This window comes from Onychostoma macrolepis, chromosome 12, assembly GCF_012432095.1.
Source record: "Onychostoma macrolepis isolate SWU-2019 chromosome 12, ASM1243209v1, whole genome shotgun sequence".
In the NCBI taxonomy this organism is placed as follows: Eukaryota; Metazoa; Chordata; class Actinopteri; order Cypriniformes; family Cyprinidae; genus Onychostoma; species Onychostoma macrolepis.
This window is the reverse complement of record NC_081166.1, coordinates 27,296,961-27,318,857: the sequence shown is the minus strand read 5'-3', so window position 1 is coordinate 27,318,857 and position 21,897 is coordinate 27,296,961. Positions and strand designations below refer to the sequence as shown.

At 38.6% G+C, this 21,897-nt stretch overlaps 1 protein-coding gene across 2 annotated transcripts in view; it reads right to left on the bottom strand.

Annotated features, from left to right (window-relative positions):
• LOC131551073 (uncharacterized) overlaps positions 1-19,818 on the bottom strand; it is a 99,531-nt gene extending 79,713 nt beyond the window's left edge. Inside the window, exons 1-3 of one of the 2 annotated variants that reach the window (XM_058793708.1) lie at positions 19,778-19,818; positions 19,552-19,641; positions 12,411-12,449 (exon numbers count right to left, since the gene is read on the bottom strand). In XM_058793708.1, the coding sequence (XP_058649691.1) occupies positions 12,411-12,449; positions 19,552-19,591 (79 nt within the window). In that variant the 5' untranslated portion in view covers positions 19,592-19,641; positions 19,778-19,818. Of the gene's footprint in view, positions 1-3,306; positions 3,482-12,410; positions 12,450-19,551; positions 19,642-19,777 lie in introns of those variants that run through there. The other variant, XM_058793707.1, reaches the window with a different exon arrangement.
• Between the last annotated feature and the right edge of the window lie 2,079 nt (positions 19,819-21,897).

The window sequence follows — 21,897 nt, the reverse complement described above, 5'->3', positions numbered from 1 at the left end:
GTCACGGTTCATGGGTCTCTGTGCTCATTCCTGGGAGTGTGTGGTGTTGCGTGGTTCTGCCGCTGCTGGCAACCCGTTTCCTAATTAGCGCTTCACCTGCACCCTATTTCACTGCCTATATCTGGGTCGCTCTTTCATGATCCTTTGTCAGTTCGTTTTCTCGCTCACCTTTGTTTGTTCTCCCCTCGGCTTCTAGTGTGTTCTGTGACCTGCTTGGATTTTACCCTCCGCGGCTGGACTTCTGTTCTCGGACCTTTGCTCTACGAGCTAGGACGTCCCTCCGGGATATTTGGATACTGTTGTGGTTTCTACCTTCTGTGTTATCAATAAACTGTTTCCTTCACTCGCTATTGGATCCGAGTCTCTCCTTACGTGACATGTTATTGTTATATCTTATTATTTTAATTTAATTGATTGTGTAGTTAATTTTTTGATAAAAGTTTTTTGGCACAAAAGATGACATGCATTTAATAAAGTTAGAAAAATGGCATTACAAAGGTTTAAAAAAAAAAAAAAAAAACTTAGAGTCAAATAACAATAGGAAGGTTAATTTCTGGGTCATTCCTGGGATTCAGTAATATTTCAGTCCCCCAGAGTTTCTAAAGTGGTGGTTCACCAAAATTGTTAGAAGCTTTTCACAAAACTTTGGGATGCCCATTATAATTAATAAAAATAATTATTGCATTTTTATATTTTTAGCATAAAATAATGTTTTATACAGTATCTATCTTGAACCAAGCATTTTGTAATGTCCCTGAGTTTGTACTTAGAAAATTATTAACAAAATGTGCATAGTGTCTGTGATTTTTGGCAACAATGTAAGCATTTACTTTTTTTTTTAGAAAAAACAATTTCTAAAAAAAAAAAGCAAAATATTTGATTAAAAAAACAGACTGTAAAGTTATGTCTCTCAGTCTGAACTCAACCCTGTCACACTAACCATTCCTCGCCCATAATAATTTAGTCTCCACTCATATGTGACTTCATCCAGGTCTCTTTAATAGTGGTGCAGAAAATGGTTAGTGGTATCATACTTTTTATTCATATTTTTGAGGCATGTTATGGTCAGGGAGGGTACTGTCAAGCTTAACAACTCAACCCCGTCATATAAAATTAAGATGGAAAATTATTACTTTTACAACATTTTATTTTCATTCGTAAATATATACAATGTGTTTATTTTATTGCTGCCATATATGGTCTACTCTCCTGTGCTACATGAGCAGCAGTGGCCACAACCCCGTCACACTCAACCCCATCACAAATATATTTGTTATTTGCTTCATTTATTAATAATTTTAATGAAAAAATATAAAATAGTTATGGTTTCAGTAAATATATATACTCCAAAAGCATGACAACTATTTTTGACATAATATGTCCACTTAAACGTGGACAAGCATCATACATCAGAAATTGTGCCCACATTTGCAGCAGAAAGACAATGTTGGCCATGCAGATATGTAGACCCAGAAACAAGGGGACAATATGAGAGACAAACAAATCTAAAAATGTAAATTTAAGGCAATGTATCCCTTCAAATGTGTTACAGTCTTCAACCCCATCAGAAAAATATAGGGAAGACAATTAAGAACAAACATTTCTTGCTGATTACCATCTGACATGTTAAGGGCTAAAACAATAAAATTGTAGTTTTAGTTAAAATGTTTAACTTAAAAATAAAGAGACTGTAGACAAACAATTTGTGTATTTTTAGCTTCAGTCCTATAAAAATGTGAAAATGATGATAAATGTTACATTTGATATCATTAAATTTTTATCAGGGACACAAGAGCAGTAGGTAGATGTTTGTTTTATAACGATTTCTGTGTAAAATCCTTTTTAAACCAATCCCATTTTGTCCGTTACGGGGTTGAGAAGAAAAAAAAAAAGCTGGAAAAAAACTCAAATTGATAAAAGGTCTGTAATGCCTGAGGTGGGAAAATATGATATTTTGAATATGATATATTAAAATATGATGAATATTTTTTTGAAGGTTTGATATGTGCCTAATGATGTGGGGTATTTAGAAGTTGAAAAACATGTATATTCCAAGTTAAAATGTTACCGAATCCCAGGAATGACCCTCCTGTCATTGATCAGAAGGTCTGTTCCTATTTTTATTTATTTATTTTTAAGTAGGAGCACTAGTGCTCCTGAAAAGAAATGTAAGCATAGAGTCCTCATGAATGAAATATTAAAAACTAACTGCAAATGTTTTTGCAACGTAATATGTGCAAATTCACACACGTATCTTTAATTTGGCCAGAATTGCAGGTGCTTGTACGTAACAAATACGTTGTTAATAAATGTTATTATAGATTATAAAGTGTTGTATAATTAAATACATCCGAAAGGTCATCTAAAATTACTATTATTAACCCCCTTCCAAGCTAGAGTCCCCCCAGTAAATTCTGGCCATTTCCACCACTGCTTAAGGCAGTAGTGTAAACTGGGCTTTAAAGGCCCTTTCACACGGGACGCGGCAGTCGCGAGTGTCTAGTACATTATCAATGGGAGACATGCGACAAGTGGCAAAACACAGGTGGTTTTGCTGGCGGTGCGGAGGAGGAGCGCAAGTATGGCAAGCCAAAGTATTCATAAACGCCTGCTCAGGCGTCTGATTGCACACTGACACGTCAAAAGCGTGCGTTTTGTCAGCAAAACGCACGTCCTCAACGTGTGATTTGCCATAAAAACGCGCGATGTTGACGTGCGCTTTGGGTTCTTGGAACACGCGCGACAGAAACGCGTGTTTCTTTTAATCAAAACGCGCGTCCACGACGTGTGATTTGCTGTAAAAACGCTCGTTGTTGATGCGAGCTTTGGAGTCACCAAAAACGCGCGTTTTTGACGTGCGTTTATCATAACAGAAATGGGCGTCAAATACTCTCGTTTTGAGTCGGACAAAACGCACGTTATGAACGTGTAAACAGGTAAACCAAACTGGCGGTGCAAACGCCTGTCTGAAGTATCCAGACAGGCGAAAATAACGTGCTCCCTTCTAGTGTTCTCAAAATGGCACGTCCAAAGCATGTGCTCACTTCATAGGGCTTGAGTCTGTCATGGTTTGTCCGCTAGGATTTGGGGTATTACGGTAAGGCATTGCTGCCACATAGGTATTATTTTTCCCCACAAAACACATTAAACATATTAAATATTAAACATTTTTAATTGTATGTGGTTAAGGTTCATTAAACAAATGGGTCTGATAAACTCTCTATTCTAGATCAGTGGTGTGGTACAATTTATGTGATGTCTAAGGGATGTAAGTTGTTGTTCATTTTAGCTGCTGTGTAACATTACCTCTATAGCACCATGTAGCACCTAGATGACCACCATGGCTCATAGAATTCTGGTACAGTGCAGGATCACTTTTATCGTCATATTTTGTCAACATTAAACCCGGACCTCGATATTGTGGAAGACACAATTGTAAGGTAGGTTAATCACTGTTTTTCATTCACCGGGTAACACTTTATAATAACTTTTATTAATAGATCATTAACAAACATTATATAGGCCTAATGGTTAACAGGTCATTAGTTAACATAAATTCACATATAAAGAAACGTGAAATAACGTGCTTGTTAATGTTTACTAATAACTGTACACTGTGTTGATATCCTGGTCATATTTTTTTCCCAAGAACATTTTACCAATTCCAAACCACATCAATCTTAATAACTACTATTGATTTTGTATTTAATAATTTCTAAGTTATATAATTGTCTATGAAGGCTGAAAGTCAAAAACTCCTTATTTCAGGTGTGCTGAATTATTAGGCAGGCTTTCTTTTACAGATAAAATGAGCCAAAAAAAGAGATTGAACTCAGACCAAGTAAAAAACAATAATAATAATAATAATTAAATGCCCATGAGAAGGATGCAATAATAGAATTAGCAAAGTTAAGGCATGACCATTGGGCAGCAAAATGCTCATTGGGTCAGCAGGGTCAGAAAAAACGGGTGCAGAAGAAAAGACACGTTAACTGCACAAGAATTAAGGTGAAGAATTAGGTGAGAAACCATTAGGAACCATTTAGTCTCCAGCACCATCATTTTCCAGAACTGCAACCTTCCTGGAGTCTCCAGAAGAGCAATGTGTCAGGTTCTCAGAGACTTTGCTTGGGTAAAAAATGCTAAAAAAATAACCCTCACTTAATAAGAATAACATGCTGAAGTGTTGTGAAATACATGAAGACTGATTTTGTATAGGCTTTATGGACAGATAAGTTGAGTGACTCTTGAAGGACCAGCATCACATCCTCTTGTACCACTGTTTGAAGAATTTATCTTCCAGAATCTGGCAGTAAGTTTTAGGAGCTCATTTTTATTCTATCTCCTATCCTAAAAAGTCTGTCTTGCAGAGATTGACTAAAATGAGTTATTCATATGATTATGGACATCTCGAAAATCTACAAAGGATTTTAACATGTTATTCAATCATTAAAAGCTTTTCTTAATGTACAACACTTTTGCTGCTGTTGAGGTATACGGGTAGGGTTAGGGACAGGTTTGGTGGTTTAAGGTTGGGTAAGGGGTCAGCAGTGTACAGGGGTCAATTTGATAAGGGAACATGATTCAATCCGTTTATATTTCATTGCTTTGGTACCCTAACAAATACATATATTTTCCTGAAAATTTGTTTCCCCCCTCCTGTTGATGTATGATTCAAAGAATATTCTGTTTAATGATACACACCAGTATACTAATATAAGTGTAATAAAAACATGTTTTGCACCAAAATTACAATGTGTTTATGTCTTTACCAAGCATTCAGCTAAACTTAACTAACCACTGTGATTGAGTTAATAAATATATTAACATAAATAGTTTGTGCTTATAATTACTAATTCAGCTATATTTTCACAACATTTGTAAATGTAAAAAGGAGCATTAGCTAATATGTGAACTGAAGTTTAATGACATTTGTTTAATGTGTTTTGTGGGGGGAAAATAATACCTATGTGGCAGCAATGCCTTACCGTAATACCCCAAATCCTAGCGGACAAAGCATGACAGACTCAAGCCCTATGAAGTGAGCACATGCTTTGGACGTGCCATTTTGAGAACACTAGAAGGGAGCACTTTATTTTCAGACAGGCGTTTGCACCGCCAGTTGGTTTACCTGTTTACACGTTCATAATGTGCGTTTTGTCCGACTCAAAACGAGAGTATTCGACGCCCATTTCTGTTATGATAAACGCACGTCAAAAACGCGCGTTTTTGGTGACTCCAAAGCGCGCATCAACAAGGAGCGTTTTACAGCAAATCACACGTCGTGGAGGCGCGTTTTGATTAAAAGAAACACGGGTTTCTGTCGCGCGTGTTCCAAGAACTCAAAGCGCACGTCAACAACGCGCGTTTTTATGGCAAATCACACGTTGAGGACGCGCGTTTTGCTGACAAAAAGCACGCTTTTGACGTGTCAGTGTGCAATCAGACGCCCGAGCAGGCGTTTACGAATACTTTGGCTTGCCATACGCAAGCGGCGCTCGAGCACCCAAAATCCTGCCGCTTCCACGTGCACGGCGCATCGCGGCAGGCGCCGCCAAAGATAAAAAATATTAAATCCAGTTGTGTTGCACCACTTAATTTTAAATTTAGATTAACAAATCGGGGATTAGAATTCTAACCTGCGATTAAAACCTCCATCTACAATAAATTTTCTCCGCCATGATGGATTCATCATGTAATTAAACAGCAACATTGTTAATATTCCTTATCCTCTGTCTCTGACAAGTTGCTTTTGTCGATAAAGGAAATAAACTTGTAAAAGGTCCGCTCCCATTATAAACCGCTAATGTTACGTAGAGAGACCGTTGATCAAACGACTGATCAAGCAAACAATGAAAACTTTGAGGCAGTGCATACGGATTTCATAATGTTGGCAATATATTTAAAGTATTAATTAATGGAGAAGGCTATAGTTTATGACAAACAACCGAGATAAGAGAAAACAACTGCCATGATTCTCGGAGTACCTGCGGCGCACTGTCCATTTGCTCGCCATCCAGCACGCGTATGGAGCGGGCGTGAGAAACGAGAGGCGTGGTCGCGATCCTATCTTTTCTTTGTCATACGCTGAGATGCACCGAGATAAGCGACGGATTCACATCCTGGAATCGATAGCAGACGCAAGTTTACTGCCACGACCCTCACAATCTGCTGGATCAGTACGCTTTGATTTTCATTTTTATTTATAATAAACACCTCTCTGAGACCTGACGACACACCCACTGTTTCTGTCATTGTTCATTCAGCCACATATTGTAACTGTAGGTGAACTTTATATTATTTAAACCTCCTCACCTGTAAATTCAAAATTAATCCCTAATTGAGATTTAAATCTGAGTTTAAAGTTATGAAGCAACAGGATTAAAGTTAATCTACCATAAATATAAAATAAATCCAGGATCAAAATGATGGTTTAAATGTAAACCTGCTTATTTTTAAACAAGGTTTAAAGTTTGGTGCAACAGAATTATTAGATAAACCTTGATTTAATCTATTTAAACTTAATCCTTATTGGTGCAACCCACCCTTAATGTTTTAAAACAGTGACATTGGAGGACCAAATTCGATAATAATAAAAGCTGATAAAATTATTAGGCTAATATTAATTATACTAATAATATTACTAAGCAGAATAGCCCATAATGTGAATGCAACGCCCTGCACGCAAGCTTTTTCTTCCCATAAAACGCTTAAGGTAGGCTGATGAATGAAGACGGTGAATTAAAAATACCAAATCTGTTTACAGTTTATATTACGCACAGCCCAGAACCCCCGCAGACAAAACATTACAAAAAAAAAACTAGCACGTCTTTTTTTTATCATCTTCATTAGCCTGCGTTAAGTGTTAAATGAACCACTGCAAGCTGTTCCGTTCTGGGCTCATCTGCTTTTCTTTGCGTTCTTTGAGTACGCAACTAGTTTACATAAATACTTTTAGCTTGCGCTGCAACTAGCCCTATACTAAAAGTGAACTTATAGATAGCCTATACTGATAGTTTACTAATTAAATACTTGTAGTAGCATTTTTAGTACACTTTGAAGTATAGTCTCAGTAAACTACTAGTTTAGTAGTTTTATACTGGAAGTATACTCATAAGTTTTTACATCATACTTTAAGTATACTACTATGTCCCTATTTAGGTATTAATTTGTATATATTTTGTTATATGAATATCTGAACATACAAAACGTCCAAAAAAAGGGTATCTGCTTGTAAACAAAACATTTTATTCTAGCGTCATGCATTCTTTTTTTAAACACTTGAATGTGGGTAAATTTCATAAATTAAAAAATAAAGAAATACAAACTTTTTGAACAAAAAGCTGAAAAAGAGACTATGAATTGGATTCAGAATGATAATCAAAACATAGATGGAGTCGATCAACAACCCAAAGCTTGACAGTCATTATTACCTCTTCATTGGTCGAGATTTTATTCCGTAACCTTACACAGTTTTGATGCTGTTTTATGTCTGATGTGGAAGTATCTGTTGTTTCTTTTTCTTCTTCATTTGTGTTTTTTGGAAATTCTGTACAGAAGATATGTACGCGCCTCCTACCATATAACAATGAAAACACGTATTCAAGGAGCACAATATATAGCTCAAATATATTTAGACTTTTTCTAAGTATAAGTCAAGTGTACTTAAATGTAGTGATCGACCGATATTGATTTTTTTAAATTAACAGTCTTTCATGTTAAATTTAACCTTCATATTACAACAATAATAACATTTTATTTATAAAAAGCAAAATAAATGTAGAATGTTTTCAAATGGAGAAAATAAAGGACAGGAGTCATAACTTCATTTTAAACTACAGTTTTAGGTTTATAAGCTGTTTAATAGGCTAAAGAGTGAAGAATAATTCAGTGGATAATGTTAATTCACTGAATAATATTCTCTGGAATATTGGAATATAACAAACAAAACATCGTATTTTATTGCCTTTCTCAACTATTATGTTATCAGAATTATTAATATGTTTTTGTCATTTTAGATGATGAAATGCCTGCTGACGGTGTGTTTATCTATGCATTTACACAGAACTATAGCCTACTCAAATTGCGATCGCTCACGGAGATAATAAATAATTCATTTCCATAGAGATGTATTTATTTGTAATGGTGTATTAGCGAAATAATGGTTATATAGTAAATGTTAATATAATTTAGGGTGTTTTAAACAAGTGAATCTTGTTACATGCGGTGGCCGTGCTGGAGCATTTCCTGAGCATCAACCGCTGAGTGAACAGCAAAATGAAAGCGGTTTCTCGAGACTAATAATGAGCATACAACAGAGAGAGAATTAAATTCAGCACTTTTATTTCCAACATGCACTCATTCATGGCTGCATATTATTTAATTCAGGCAAAGTTACGTCTTTATTGGGACAGACTGACAGATTATTTTACGTGACTCCGTGAGTTCGTCTCTATTTCTTAGAGCATGTCACTGCATATCAGGCATTTATGTGATACATCTAATTTGTGCACTAATGGCTGTTATGTTAAATAAAGTGTACTAACTACTGCAAATCAAGTACCTGTGCACGCCGTTGTTGTTGTCTCGTCTCCCCTCAGACACAGCTGCAATGGCGATACTGCGCACAATTCTCAAAACACCCACAAGATATCCATATGGCGGCGTTCAAAACCGATATCCGATTATGGTAAAATGCTTAAATATCGGGAGAATATTGGTAAATCGATATATCAGTCGATCTCTACTTAAATGTATTTTTAAGTATATTTCTGAGAAGTACATAAAAAGTAAACTAAAAGTATACTTTGCTATTTTTAGTTTAAAAGAAGTATACTAAAAGCACACTTGAATAAACTTCTTTTTTGTAAGGGTTGAACTAACCACTGACTGTATTTCTTTATACTTGAGTCCAAGTTCAAAATAAAAACTTTATGAACTGCTCCATTGTGAACATGTGAGCTGTATGAACCTTTCATTAGCCTACCTTAAGCATTTTCTATGGGGGAGAAAAGTCTTAACGTGCAGGGCGTTGCGTTCATATTCTGAACATGCGTTCATATTCTGCTTTTTTAATAGTAATGTTATTAATGTTAGCCTACTACTTTTTATCAGGATTTGTTATTACCGAATTTGGTCCTCCAATGTTACTGTTTTAAAACATTAAGCGTTTTAGAATGTCCCAAAACCGTGCCTTGAACTAAGCACTGACTGTATTATTTTATTGAGTCCAAGTTCAAAATAAAACTCTATGAACTGCTCTATTGTGAACATACAAGCTGTAACCACTGCAAGCTGTAAAGTAAACAGGAAGAGTTTGTCCGAACTCAACTGGTTTTGTGAGAGAACGCAAATATCTTTGCGAGAGAACACAAACGTTTTGAGATGGAATGCAAATATCTTTGCGAGTGAATGCAAAAGTCACGCCCCTGGTCTGTTTTTGCTGTGTTTTTGCTCCCCATGCACTCCATGACCCAGTTTCTGTCTCCTGTTGATTGTGTTAATTTGATTCCAAGTGTGTCTCGTTCTTCCCTGATTGCCCTGTGTTCTTAAGCCCTAGTCCATTCAGTTTGTGTTTGTCGGGTCTACTTGTTGCTACGTGTGTTTGCCAAGCTCCTGTTGTGGATTATTTCCCAGTGTTTCCTTGATTAAAGACTGTTAAACGTTTCCTCATTTCCCTCGATCGTGCTCCTTACTACAGCGAATCGTGACAGAAGACCCGACCAAAACAGTAAACTCCGTGTCTCCCCTCCATTTTGTTTTCGGTTATCCCTATGGATCCCCTTGCCCGCCCTGGAGCAGGGGGAGCATTCACTCAAGGATCATACCAGACTGTTTCTGGCCCTCACAGAATTTACCAGCTACCCAGACGACGCGCCGTCATCCGAAGATGGTCCTCGAGTGGAATTCGCCGCCTTCGTGGAGTGGACTCCGGTGAGAAGCAGATCGCCATTCACCATCTGCCCCGTGGATGATCTCGCCAGATCCACTCCTGACCCAGAGCCCAGCCCACCATTCCCCGCGGTGCGGAGCATCAGCCCGAGCCCACCGATGAAGGAGAGCCATTTCCCGCTGCGATAGACGAGCCAGCGCAAAGCCAAGCGACTGAACGGAGGATCGCCCCGGACGTTGAGCCCAATCCGTCAGACCAAGTGCAAGAGCTGGCGACAGTGCCCACCACGAGGGAGCAAGCCATGGACGGTGCGAGCGCGGAGTGGAGCTACGCTCCCTGCACCATGGCTAAGGGTGAACTGGATACATATCTGGGTGAATGGAAAGTGGAGGAGGACCTAATTGATTGGTATGCTGACCTGCCCCCTCTCCTCCCTCCGACTACAAAGCCCTCTGTTACCCCTGTTCCCACATCCAGCCCAGAGCGCACTCATGTGCCCGTGCCTCCAGGGCGCCCTCCAGTGTCGACTCCAGCCCCAGCACTCGCTCCAGTGTGGGATCCAGTTCCCGAGTTCATCCCAGAGGGGGCTCCCGATCCTGAATTCAGACCTGAAAGGCTCACAAATGCCCGCCCTCCCACCCATTCCTGCCTCCTCCTCCGCTGTCGTCTGTTAGCCCCTCTGCTTGCCCTCAGCCTATCATCAATATGGTGCGAGCTCCGTGGGACTTCCATCCTCCAGCGTCGCCATGGCTGGAGTATCCCTCACCTCCGCCTCCAGCCTCCCTCGGCTCCACCCTGGCCCCCTGGATCCTCGGCATCCCCCTGGCTCGTTGGCTCTCCGTCTCCGCCTCCGGCTCCTCCACCACTTGCTCCGCTGCCATTGGTTGGCCCCCTGGAGTCGGCGGCCATTCCTCCTCCATCGGCTCCACCGTGGGTCGACATTATGGCTGTGGCCTGGGTCCAGCTTGGCTCCTCCTGCTCCGGGTCCCTTCTGTCTCTTCCCTGGCTCCTCCCTCCTTCGTCGCCTCCCTGGTCTCTGTCTGCCCACTCCCCGCTCCCCGGGGAAGTTGATACAGCGTGGGACATGCCTTCCGGGAGGGGGGAGTAATGTCACGCCCCTGGACTGTTTTTGTTGTGTTTTTGCTCCCCGTGTGCTCCGTGACCCAGTTTCTGTCTCCCGTTGATTGCGTTAATTTGATTCCAGGTGTGTCTCGTCCTTTCCCTGATTGTCCTGTGTTCTTAAGCCCCAGTCCATTCAGTTTGTGTTTGTCGGGTCTACTTGTTGCTACGTGTGTTTGCCAAGCTCCTGTTGTGGATTATTTCCCAGTGTTTCCTTGATTAAAGACTGTTAAACTAACCACTGACTATTTCATTTGAAAACATTTGAAAAATATTTTTTCCACTCAACCCGAATTTTTCCCACCACCATGTCCCTTAAAGGGCTCCGTAAGAATCAGTCACCGAGGGTGCTTCTGAAATTAGTGGAAATTTATTTTGACATTTTCCCACATGAAAAATACTATAGTAATTTATAGTAAATACTATAGTGTTTTTGAACCATAATACAGTAAAGTACTTGAATTAATTTGTTGTGGTAATTCTGTAGTTGCTGTGGTAATATAACAACTATAGTAATATAAACAAATTACTTTACCCAATACTGTACTAAGTTTTCTACATCTATAGGGAATATTATACTAAAATACACAACAGTTTATCAGTTCACTATAGTTAATACTACAATATGCTGTAGTATTCATTAACATAGTGTTGTAAATAAATACTATAATATATACAGTATAATACATTTTACTATAGTATGGTTATAAAACACTATAGTATTTATTATAAATTACTATAGTATTTTTTCATGTGGGTTGTCCCGTCCATTTCTATGATTATCATGGTTATCTATGGTTATGTAAAACATTGCGATTTCTAGAGAGAATGCTGCATTTATATGCCCTTTTCTTATGTCATTTTAGCAGCATGAAAACCAAAGATTTCTACGAATTCTGAAAGAATTATTTATAGCCCAGAAAGCGTGCAGAGAGCACTCCCTTTAACCTATAATCCCTAAGCTCACAATGTTATAGTAAATGAAACTGTCTATACTGCATAATTAATTTCTTCTTCTTTTAAAATTATTGTGTTAACTATGTGTATGTGGCGTTTATAGTCAAAGACTATACATGAGGGCTCAGAACAGTGAAAACTAAATCTTGTTAGGTTACATTTTAAGGTAGGTTAAGTCAGTGGGGTTCAAAACAATTTTATTGGACAACACTGGATCAGACAAAAAAAAAAAAAAAAGCATTGAGACATTCAAAATATATTCTTTTGTGTTCCAATTAAGAAAGTCATACAGTTTTGGAACGACATGAGGGTAAATGGTGACAATTTTTATTTTTGTTGAGCTACCACTTACTACCAAGTAAGAGCTACCAATTACTTACTTATTATTCACTTACAGAATTGTATTGAACCAGGTTACTATTTGCTTTTTTTTTTTTTTTACCTGTATCTTCTCCATTGCACGTAGCTTTTCTTGTGTCACCTAAAAAGTAAATAGAGAGAGAAAGGTAGTTAAAAAAAACAAAAAACATGTGCAAGTGTGTTCAAGGTGAATCACAAGACTTTGTATCTAGCTGTTGCTTATTTTAAATATTGGTTTATCCAACTACACTCCATGACGCTTTGTGCAAATTATGGGAGAAACTTCTTTATCCCAATAAACAATCAGAATGCATTAATAAGCATTTTCAAAAACTGGGCACAATGAGGTGACATTATTCTACTCATCCTTCAACCATCGAACATAGGAAATTTAAAAGTGTAAAAGCATTAACAAATTACTTTCAACATACCATGAATAACCCCAAAATGTTTATTTCCGCAGAAATACAGACGTATTATATATCACTGTAGTAATATATACCTACTGTATACAGTATGTATGTATGTGTGTATATATATATGTATGTGTGTGTGTACCTTTCAACTGATACTTGTTTAGAGTGACTATTACTGTATTCATTTTCAAGTTAAATCTACTGTACAATTTCTATACAAATTAATGGCAAATAACTCCAAATCTCAATGTGCATTCACACATTTTCTCATAAGCACTTACTAGTAAAAACCTTTCCTTTATAGGTTTGCTCGTTCGTCCAATTGATTCCTGTTTACAGTGATCCTGACTATTACTGAAATAGTTTTCAAATAGTTTTACTGTATAGTTTTGGAGAAAATGAAAGGCAAATTCACCCCAAGTATTTAAGTGCATAAGCACTTTTACACCATGTCCCATTTTCAAACACTCATAAAAATATTTGCTTCATAAGTTTGCTCGTTCTTCTAATTGATTCCTGTTAACAGTGACCCTGACTATTATTGTAATAATTTTCAAATATTTTTACTGTATAGCTTTTGAGAAAATTAAAGGCAAATTCACGACAAGCATCTGAGTGTATCCTTGCACTTTTACATCAAGTCCCATTTTCAAACACTCATAAAAATCTTTGCTTTATAGGTTTGCTCGTTCTTCCAATTCGTTCCTGTTCACAGTGATCCTGACTAGTACTCTACTGATTTTCAAATATTTTTACTGTATAGTTTTGGAGAAAATGAAAGGCAAATTCACCACAAGCATCTAAGTGCATAAGCACTTTTACACCATGTCCCATTTTCAAAATATTTCCTTTAGAGGTTTGCTTGTTATTTCAATTGAGTCCTGTTCGCAGTGATCCCGACTATTAGTGTATTGATTTTAAAGTCAATTTACTATATAGTTGTGGAGAAAATTAATGGCAAATTCACTCCAAAAAACAAATATGTCCTTTATAGGTTTGCTCGTTCTTCTTCAATTTGCTCGTTCTTCTTCAATTGATTCCCGTTCACAGTCACCCTGACTATTACTGTATTAATTTTCAAATATTTTTACTGTACAGTTTTGGAGAAAATTAATGGCAAAAACACCCCAAATGTGTAAGTGCATTCTAACAATTTTACATCATGTCCCATTTTCATCATGTTCCTTTGTAGGTTTGCTTGTTCTTTCAAATGATTCCTGTTCACAGTGACCCTGACTAATAATTTTCATGTTATTTTACTGTGTAGTTTGTAATAAAATTAAAGGCAAACTCACTCCAAAAATGTTTTTGGAGTGCATTCTTGTATTTTCAAACACAAAGTTTTCAGTTTTTTGAAGGTATTATTGTGCAAACGTACCATGCTTATTACCATATGAAACTGAAAAGTCTCGGTTACGTACGTAACCCTCATTCCCTGATGGAGGGAACGGAGATGTTATGTCCCCATGCCACAACCTTGAACCAAACGCTGATGCCGGGACATGTTCTTGACTCCTCAGTGTAAAACCTGAATGAGTGGATGCATGCTGTCACCTTATATACCCATATGCACGAGGAGTGGCTCAGCATGCAAAATCCACTAGTCAAATTTCATTGGCGTTTTTGGGGGTTTACTTGGAAGCCTCAATCATCTCTGAGAGAAGAAAGGCAGAAGAAAGGCATCCAGTATCCACTGGGCCAATCTTTTCTTGGAGACAGCCTTCCTTTTCTGCTGACCTACATAGCACACAAGGAGCTGCTCAGAACTTCAAAAGCTATGAGTGCGGTCCACGTATATGCTCTTACAGGACCCAGCAACGCCAAGGCTGGATCTGCCTCCTCTGGGGGCAGCGCTTGCAGGTTCACCTCCTGGTCTCGGAAGGGAGTGGTGGGAACCTTGGGCGTGTATCTAGGCAGGGATCTCAGGACAACTTGAGAGTAGGCCGGCCCAAACACAAGACACTCTTTGCTCACTGAAAATGCTTGGAGGTCCCGGCCCTCTTGATGGAGGTGAGAGCAATCAGGAGCGCTGGGGAGAAGAACATCAGTACGTGACCAGACTCCACTTAAAGGCATAAGCTCACCTGGAAGTGGTAGTGTCTACCACCGCCTTTGGCAGATCACATAGGTCTGTTGCATCCCATCCAGGAGTCACACATGGAGGTTCCAAAGATCTGGACGCAGGTATGCCAGGCAACTGCCAGTGGGAGGACTTGTGGGAGGCAAACAGGTCTACCTGAGCTTCCCTGAATAGAGTCCAGATCAGCTGGACCACCTGGGGATGGAGTCGCCATTCTCGGGGGAACATGAGCTGTCATGAGAATGCGTCAGCTACACGATTGAGCTCCCCCAGAATGTGGACGGCACGCAGCGACTTGAGCCATGTCTGACTCCAGAGGAGGAGATGACGGGCGAGTTGTGACCCTGTCGGTTAATGTACGAAACAGCTACTGTTTCGCTACCGCCATGCCCGACCCTCAAACGCAAACCGTACGAACGGCCTGTATTGAGAAAGAATCGAGACATGAAAGTATGCGTCCTTCAGGTCGACCACTGCAAACCAATCCTGGGATTGAATGCAACTGAGGATGCGCTTCTGCTTCAACATCCTGAACGGAAGCTTGTGAAGGGCCGATTAAAGACGCGCAGATCCAAGATTGCCCAAAGGCCACCGCTTTTCTTGGGTACAATGAAGTAAGGGCTGTAAAACCCCTGCTTCATCTCAGCTGGAGGAATAGGCGCGATTGCATCCTTTGCCAACAGGACAGCAATCTCCACGCACAGGACAGGGGCGTCTCGGACTGTCACCGAAGTTTCGAGGATGCCGCTGAACCTGGGGGGTCACCTGGCAAACTGAATTGCGTAGCCGAGTCAAACTGTCCGAATGAGCCAGCGGGACGGGTTGAGTAGCGCAAGCCACGTCCCCAAATCCATGTGAGTGGCACCAAAGGGACAATCGACATGGTGGTGCAGCGGTGGGGAGTCGTGCTGGATGGCCCAGGAGGCAGCGCGTTCTAGAGCAGCTTCCTACATCTCCAGGTTGTCTCTGTCAGGGCCGCTTCGTCGTCTTCCTGTAGAACTTGGTGGACCACTGGGACACGTGGGGCATCATCTTCTTATGTGGAGCTCGACGCGCCGGCCTCGACGATATCTCGGCACAGGGCGGAGCAGCACTGGAGGAAGCGGGAGGATGCCCACGCTGAGGAGCAGGCTGAGGCACGGCCCACGATGGAACGGTGGCAGTAGGAGGATCACGTCGGGGCAGGATGTGCTGTGTGGCCTCAGTCTGCTTCTGTACTGCCGAGAACTGCTGGGTGAAGTCCTCGATAGTGTCGCCGAACAGGCCAGCCTTGGAGTAGGGAGGGTCAAGAAAGTACACTTTGTCAACGTCTCTCATCTCGACCAGGTTGAGCCAGAGATGTTCTTCCCGAAGGACTGCGCCATGACTTTCGTCGCCTGTAAGGCAAAGTCAGTCGCCATGCGCAATAAGTAATAAGCATGGTAAATTTGCATAATAATGCCTTGAAAAATGAAAAATGTGTTTGAAAATGGAAGAATGCACTCCAAAAACAATTTTGGAGCAAGTTTGCCTTTAATTTTACCAAACTATACAGTAAAATGACATGAAAATTAATATAGAAATAGTCAGGGTCACTGTGAAAATAAAATATTTTTATGAGTGTTTGAAAATGGGAAATGGTCCAAACGCTAGAATGCACTTTGATTTCTGGAGTGAATTTGACTTTAATTTTCACCAAAACTGTAGAGTACAATGATTTGAAAATGAATACTGGAATGGTAAGGATGACTGTGAACCAGAATCAACTGAAGAATGAGCAAACCTATAAAGGAAGTATTTTTATGTGTGTTTGAAAATGGGTAATAGTACAAGTGCAAGAATGCACTTTTACGCTTGGGGTGTTTACCAGTGGGGATTTCTTTAAGACTGCAAGGGAAGCTCGACTTCCCCTATAATGTCAAAAAAATAATGGTCAAATATGTACTAATGTGTTAAAATTTTATTGACTAAAAATGTGTTCGAACACGTTCATCTCGAAGACGATTTCGTTCAGAATCAGCTACATATAGCAGGTCGGCTGACTCGATTTCCTTCTCATACATTCCCATAGCGTTACAGTGCATTTCCCTGTTGAAGCCTAGCGTCCATTGACTTCAATGGGGCTGCTTTGAACAATTTTTTTCAGTGCTTCGAAACTAGATGGTCATTGGATAAATGCTGCGATTATGTCCCGCCCACGGAGCTCAGCGTCTCTGGGGGTGAATGGAGGAGTGGGCTGGCCTGGACTCTGGGCTTCTGCGTGATGATTGGAGGGTCTGTCAAATGACTGCATCTCCTTTTGATTGACAGTGATTTTGTACAATAAAAAGTCGCTGACGCTGAAGCTATTTGAGCTCAATCCCATAGCGGATTTTGCAAGTGTAGTCGAAAGACAAACTGCTGCAACCTATTTCTTGGTATTTGCTTGGTGAAATTGCTAGACAATTTTCACCATACATTTCTCACAATTATACACCACATTCCTTGTTTCAGTTTAACCTAATTCCCACATTTCCTCCGTTGAGTTTAATATCTTTTTTTTTTTTTTTTAGATCGTTTGTTCATTCATTCATCCATACAGTAGGCTAGGCTAGCGTCGTGGGGTGAACTAAAATGAGCTTCCCCTCTTTGAAAGACCAGCACCCGCCACTGGTGTTTACCATTAATTTTCTCCAAAACCATACAGTAAAAAGACTTAAAAAGAATAGTCATGATCACTGTGAATCAATTAAAAGAACGAGCAAACCTATAAATGAAACATTTTTATGAGGGTTTGAAAATGGGCCATGATGTGAAAGTTCTTATGCACTTAGATGCATGCAGTGAATTTGCCATTAATTTTCTCCAAAACTATACAGTAAAAATATTTGAAAATCAGTACAGTAACAGTCAGGATCACTGTGAACAGGAATCAGTTGATAAAACAAGCAGACCTATAAAGGAAATATTTTTGAGTGTTTGAAAATGGGACATGGTGTAAAAGTGTTTATGTATCAGTACAGTAATAGTCAGGATCACTGTGAGCGGGAATCAATTGGAAGAACGAGCAAACCTATAAAGGAAAGGTTTTTATGAGTGTTTGAAAATGGGTAATGGTGCAACTGCTAGAATGCACTTTATTTTTTGGAGTGATTTTGCCATTAATATTCTCAAACCATACAGTAAAAGCACTTGAAAAGTCATACAGTGATAGCCAGGGTGACTGTGAACAGTAATCAATTGAAAGCAAGAGCAAACCTATGAGTGTTTGAAAATGGGACATGATGTAAAAGTGCAAGGATACACAGATGCTTGGGGTGAATTTGCCTTTAATTTTCTCAAAAACTATACAGTAAAAATATTTGAAAATTACTACAATAATAGTTAGGGTCACTGTTAACAGGAATCAATTGGAAGAATGAGCAAACCTATTAAGGAAAGCTTTTTACGAGTAAGTGCTTATGAGAAAATGTGAATGCTCATTGAGATTTGGAGTGATTTGCCATTAATTTGTACAGAAATTGTACAGTAGATTTAACTTGAAAATTACTACAGTAATAGTCACTTTAAACAAGTATCAGTTGAAAGGTACACACAGACACACATATATACATAGTGTAACATTGATAAATGTAGTATGTTAATAAGTGTACAATACAAAATGTTAAATGTACAAAAATTAAAAAATTCAATGTTCAAATCATTAAAAAAATCCTGAAATTGTATTAGGTCATGATATAAAATTATAAAATAGCAATAAATACATATTCTGATGTCACTTCATGGTCTTTTTGGGGTTAAATTACGTTTAATGTAGACATATTTTGGGTCACCGTGAACAGCAATCTATTGAAAATATCAGCAAAAGTACAAAGGAAACGCTGTTATGACAGCTTATTTACATCCATTTTGACCGCTCCCAGCACCCATACCGTAAGTGCGCGATTAGACTCGCAAAAAAAAAAAAAAAAAAAAGTGTGGCTGGCTTGACCGTGAATTTTCAAACCACGGCTGGCTTGACCGCAGTAGGTCGGGGACACTATAAAATCGTGCTATAAAACGATTTAGAAATCGCGCAAGCTCAAATCAAAAAATATTTTTATGACGATTTCGATTAATCGCACAGCCCAAGTCTGCACCACGGCAAACAAGTGATCAAATTGGTGACCCCAGTTTTTATGCAACGTGCAGAGTATGGGGGAATAAATATAAGAGACAGGCAGGAATTTACTTAAAAATATTTGTATTTTTATGCATGCATTTACATATCATAATAAAATGAATGTATGATCAAAAATGTATATTTGAGTTTGTTTGAATATCTGTTAACAAACCTAAATTACATACATTCACTGTTAACCAGTTATAAGATTTCTGCTTAAAATCAGTTATGACCGAGATAAGTATAAAAGCTTCAAACAACATTGGTACTGTGATCAGTTTTCACTGTAAAATTCCTGAACTGCCATACCAGTGTTTTGTTCCAAAGATTCACATTACTAACAAAAATTAATTGTTCAGACCGGTGAATGAGTATTGTTAACAATTTTTCCTCCCCGTTGAGAATGACACATTATATTTTAACATTCATATTAATCCATTTCAACAAACATATTAACATCAATTGTTTATTGAAATGCATTCTTACAGTTAATTCTGTTGCTGCTATTTTTAGCTTTAAAGGGCCTTGATGTGAAAATTTATAAATAAATATTTATTAAATCTAAAACAATTTTGTTGCAAATATTAACAAAAACCGACAAACTTACGGATGAGAAATATCAGCATCAGATACTTCAGAAATTCCATTGTAAAGCAGTTTCAGAAACTGTAGTTTTCTTAAAATGTAGGCTTTGCATCTGGAGAAAATAAATACAAAAATATACAATCGTGCATCAATATATAGAATAGTAATATTATATCTATAAAACTCCTATAAAATTAATATGAACCAAAAGAAGTCAAATAATATTGTAAGAACAATTTAATGCATACCTGAAGTATGTTCACCACTGTCTTCTCTCCACTAATGTCATCTATCTTTTATACAGAATGACATCACACACACAAATTTTAATATGCAGTCCAATTGTTGCCATAGTACTGAAATGAATATGCATATTGGCATGCAAACATTTTTCAAACAAAAAAACAAAAACAAAACAAAAAACACACAGTCTCTTTGTACCAGTCGTCTGAATATGTGTGCTTTTATTTAGAGCTTATGGAAGGTGCATTTTTCCACCTTGAGGTGTAGTTGTTCACCCTCAACTTGTCTACAACCTGCGATATGCGACATGTTGGTGATGTTCAGCCTTGTTCTGGGAGTACACAAAGATGCTGTTGATATATACCAGAACAAAAGTGTTGGAGGTACTCCTGGAGCACTTCATTCATGAAGCCTTGGAATACGGAACAGGTGTTGACCAGGCCATAGAACATTACCTGTTATTCATAGTCCCCCGTGGGTGTTACAAAGATGGTCTTTCACTCATTTCCTCTCAGTATTGTAATGAGGTTATTCTCTCTCTCACACACACACGTCACAAATCCAGCTTTGTAAAGGCAGTGGCTCCACGCAGCAATTCCAAGATGTCTGGGACGAGGGAAAATAGATTGCAGTACTTGACGGTAAACTTGTTGGGTGCCCGGTAGTCATTGCAAGGTCACAAGCATCCATCCGTAGCCACAAAAAAGCAGCATGAAGCAGGAGAGGAAGTTTAAAGGGTTGGTTGATTGTGATTTCACTTTTTAAAACTTTAGTTAGAGTGTAATGTTGCTGTTTGAGCATAAACGATATCTGCAAAGTTACGACGCTGAAAGGTCAATGCAAACTGAGATATTGTCTTTTAAAATTATGGCTGTTTAATGCCTACAGTTATGGCTGGTAGGGACTACAACAAGCTTCTTTCCGGGTTTGTGATGTCACAAACCCTGAAATTTACATAAACCCCAGCCCTGGAACATGCAACAAAGGGGGCAAGGCCATGTTGCACTGCTTTAGAGAAGAAGAGTTGTTGCCATGCCATCAAAACTAGGGGGCACGAAAAATCTATTCAAATATGAATCGCGATTCTGTCTTCAAACGACTATGATGGATTCACAATTTTCCAACAGTTTACAATAAAACAGTGGAGCACATGCCACTGAGGTGAGAGGCGTGACGTTTCTGGACGTGCACTACACTGTAAAAAATTGCTGTAGTTTCTACAGCAAAATTTTACAGATGTAGCTGTAATTCGCAATGCATTATGGGTCAAATAAGGTTTTACAGTTGTTAACTGTATATTTCCATGTCAACTGTAATTAATTTACAAGAAGCAGGTGTTATCACTGTAGCTCCTGCTTTTTACACTACTTATGGGATTGGGCGCACATCATTCAAATCTGAAATCCAGCCGACTGGAGCAGTGCCAGAATGATTGAAGATTAGAGGCTTTATTCATAATTCCTGGTAAATTCACTTAATTTTACTTAAGAAATATATCCTTTTATATTTATTTAAGTTAATGTATAAGTGATATGTCACAATAGCCTGCTATCACACATTTAGACAAGCGGCCTTGCCCTGGCTGCCTTGGTATGTGCAGTAATATGGAAATTGCTATCATAGCATAGTTAGGCTAAATGCTGCATTTTTCTCATTTTGTCAGTTTAATTTTTTATTGAGAGCATTTAAAGTAGTGTTTACCCAACTTTTAAAGTAATGCCCAGTGTGAACGTTTGTCATAGTAACGTTAACTTCTATCTGTCGAAATAACTGACGAACAGCAAAATATGCGAAATTTCATTTGTTTATATGTGTTCAACTGTAACGTTACCATATTGACGTTCAAAGTGATCCTGACTATCAGTGTATTTATTTTCAAGTCATTTTACTGTACAGTTTCAGAGAAAATTAAAGGCAAAATCACCCCAGACATTCTTGCACTTGGATTATTTGTATATAATCAAACACTCATAAAAAGTGTTCCTTTATAGGTTAGCTCATTCTTTCAAATGATATATATTCAGAGTGACCCTGACTATTACCGTATAAATTTTCTAGGCATTTTACTGTATAGTTTTGGTGAAAACTAAAAGCAAACTCACCACACAGAACAAACTCCATTGTT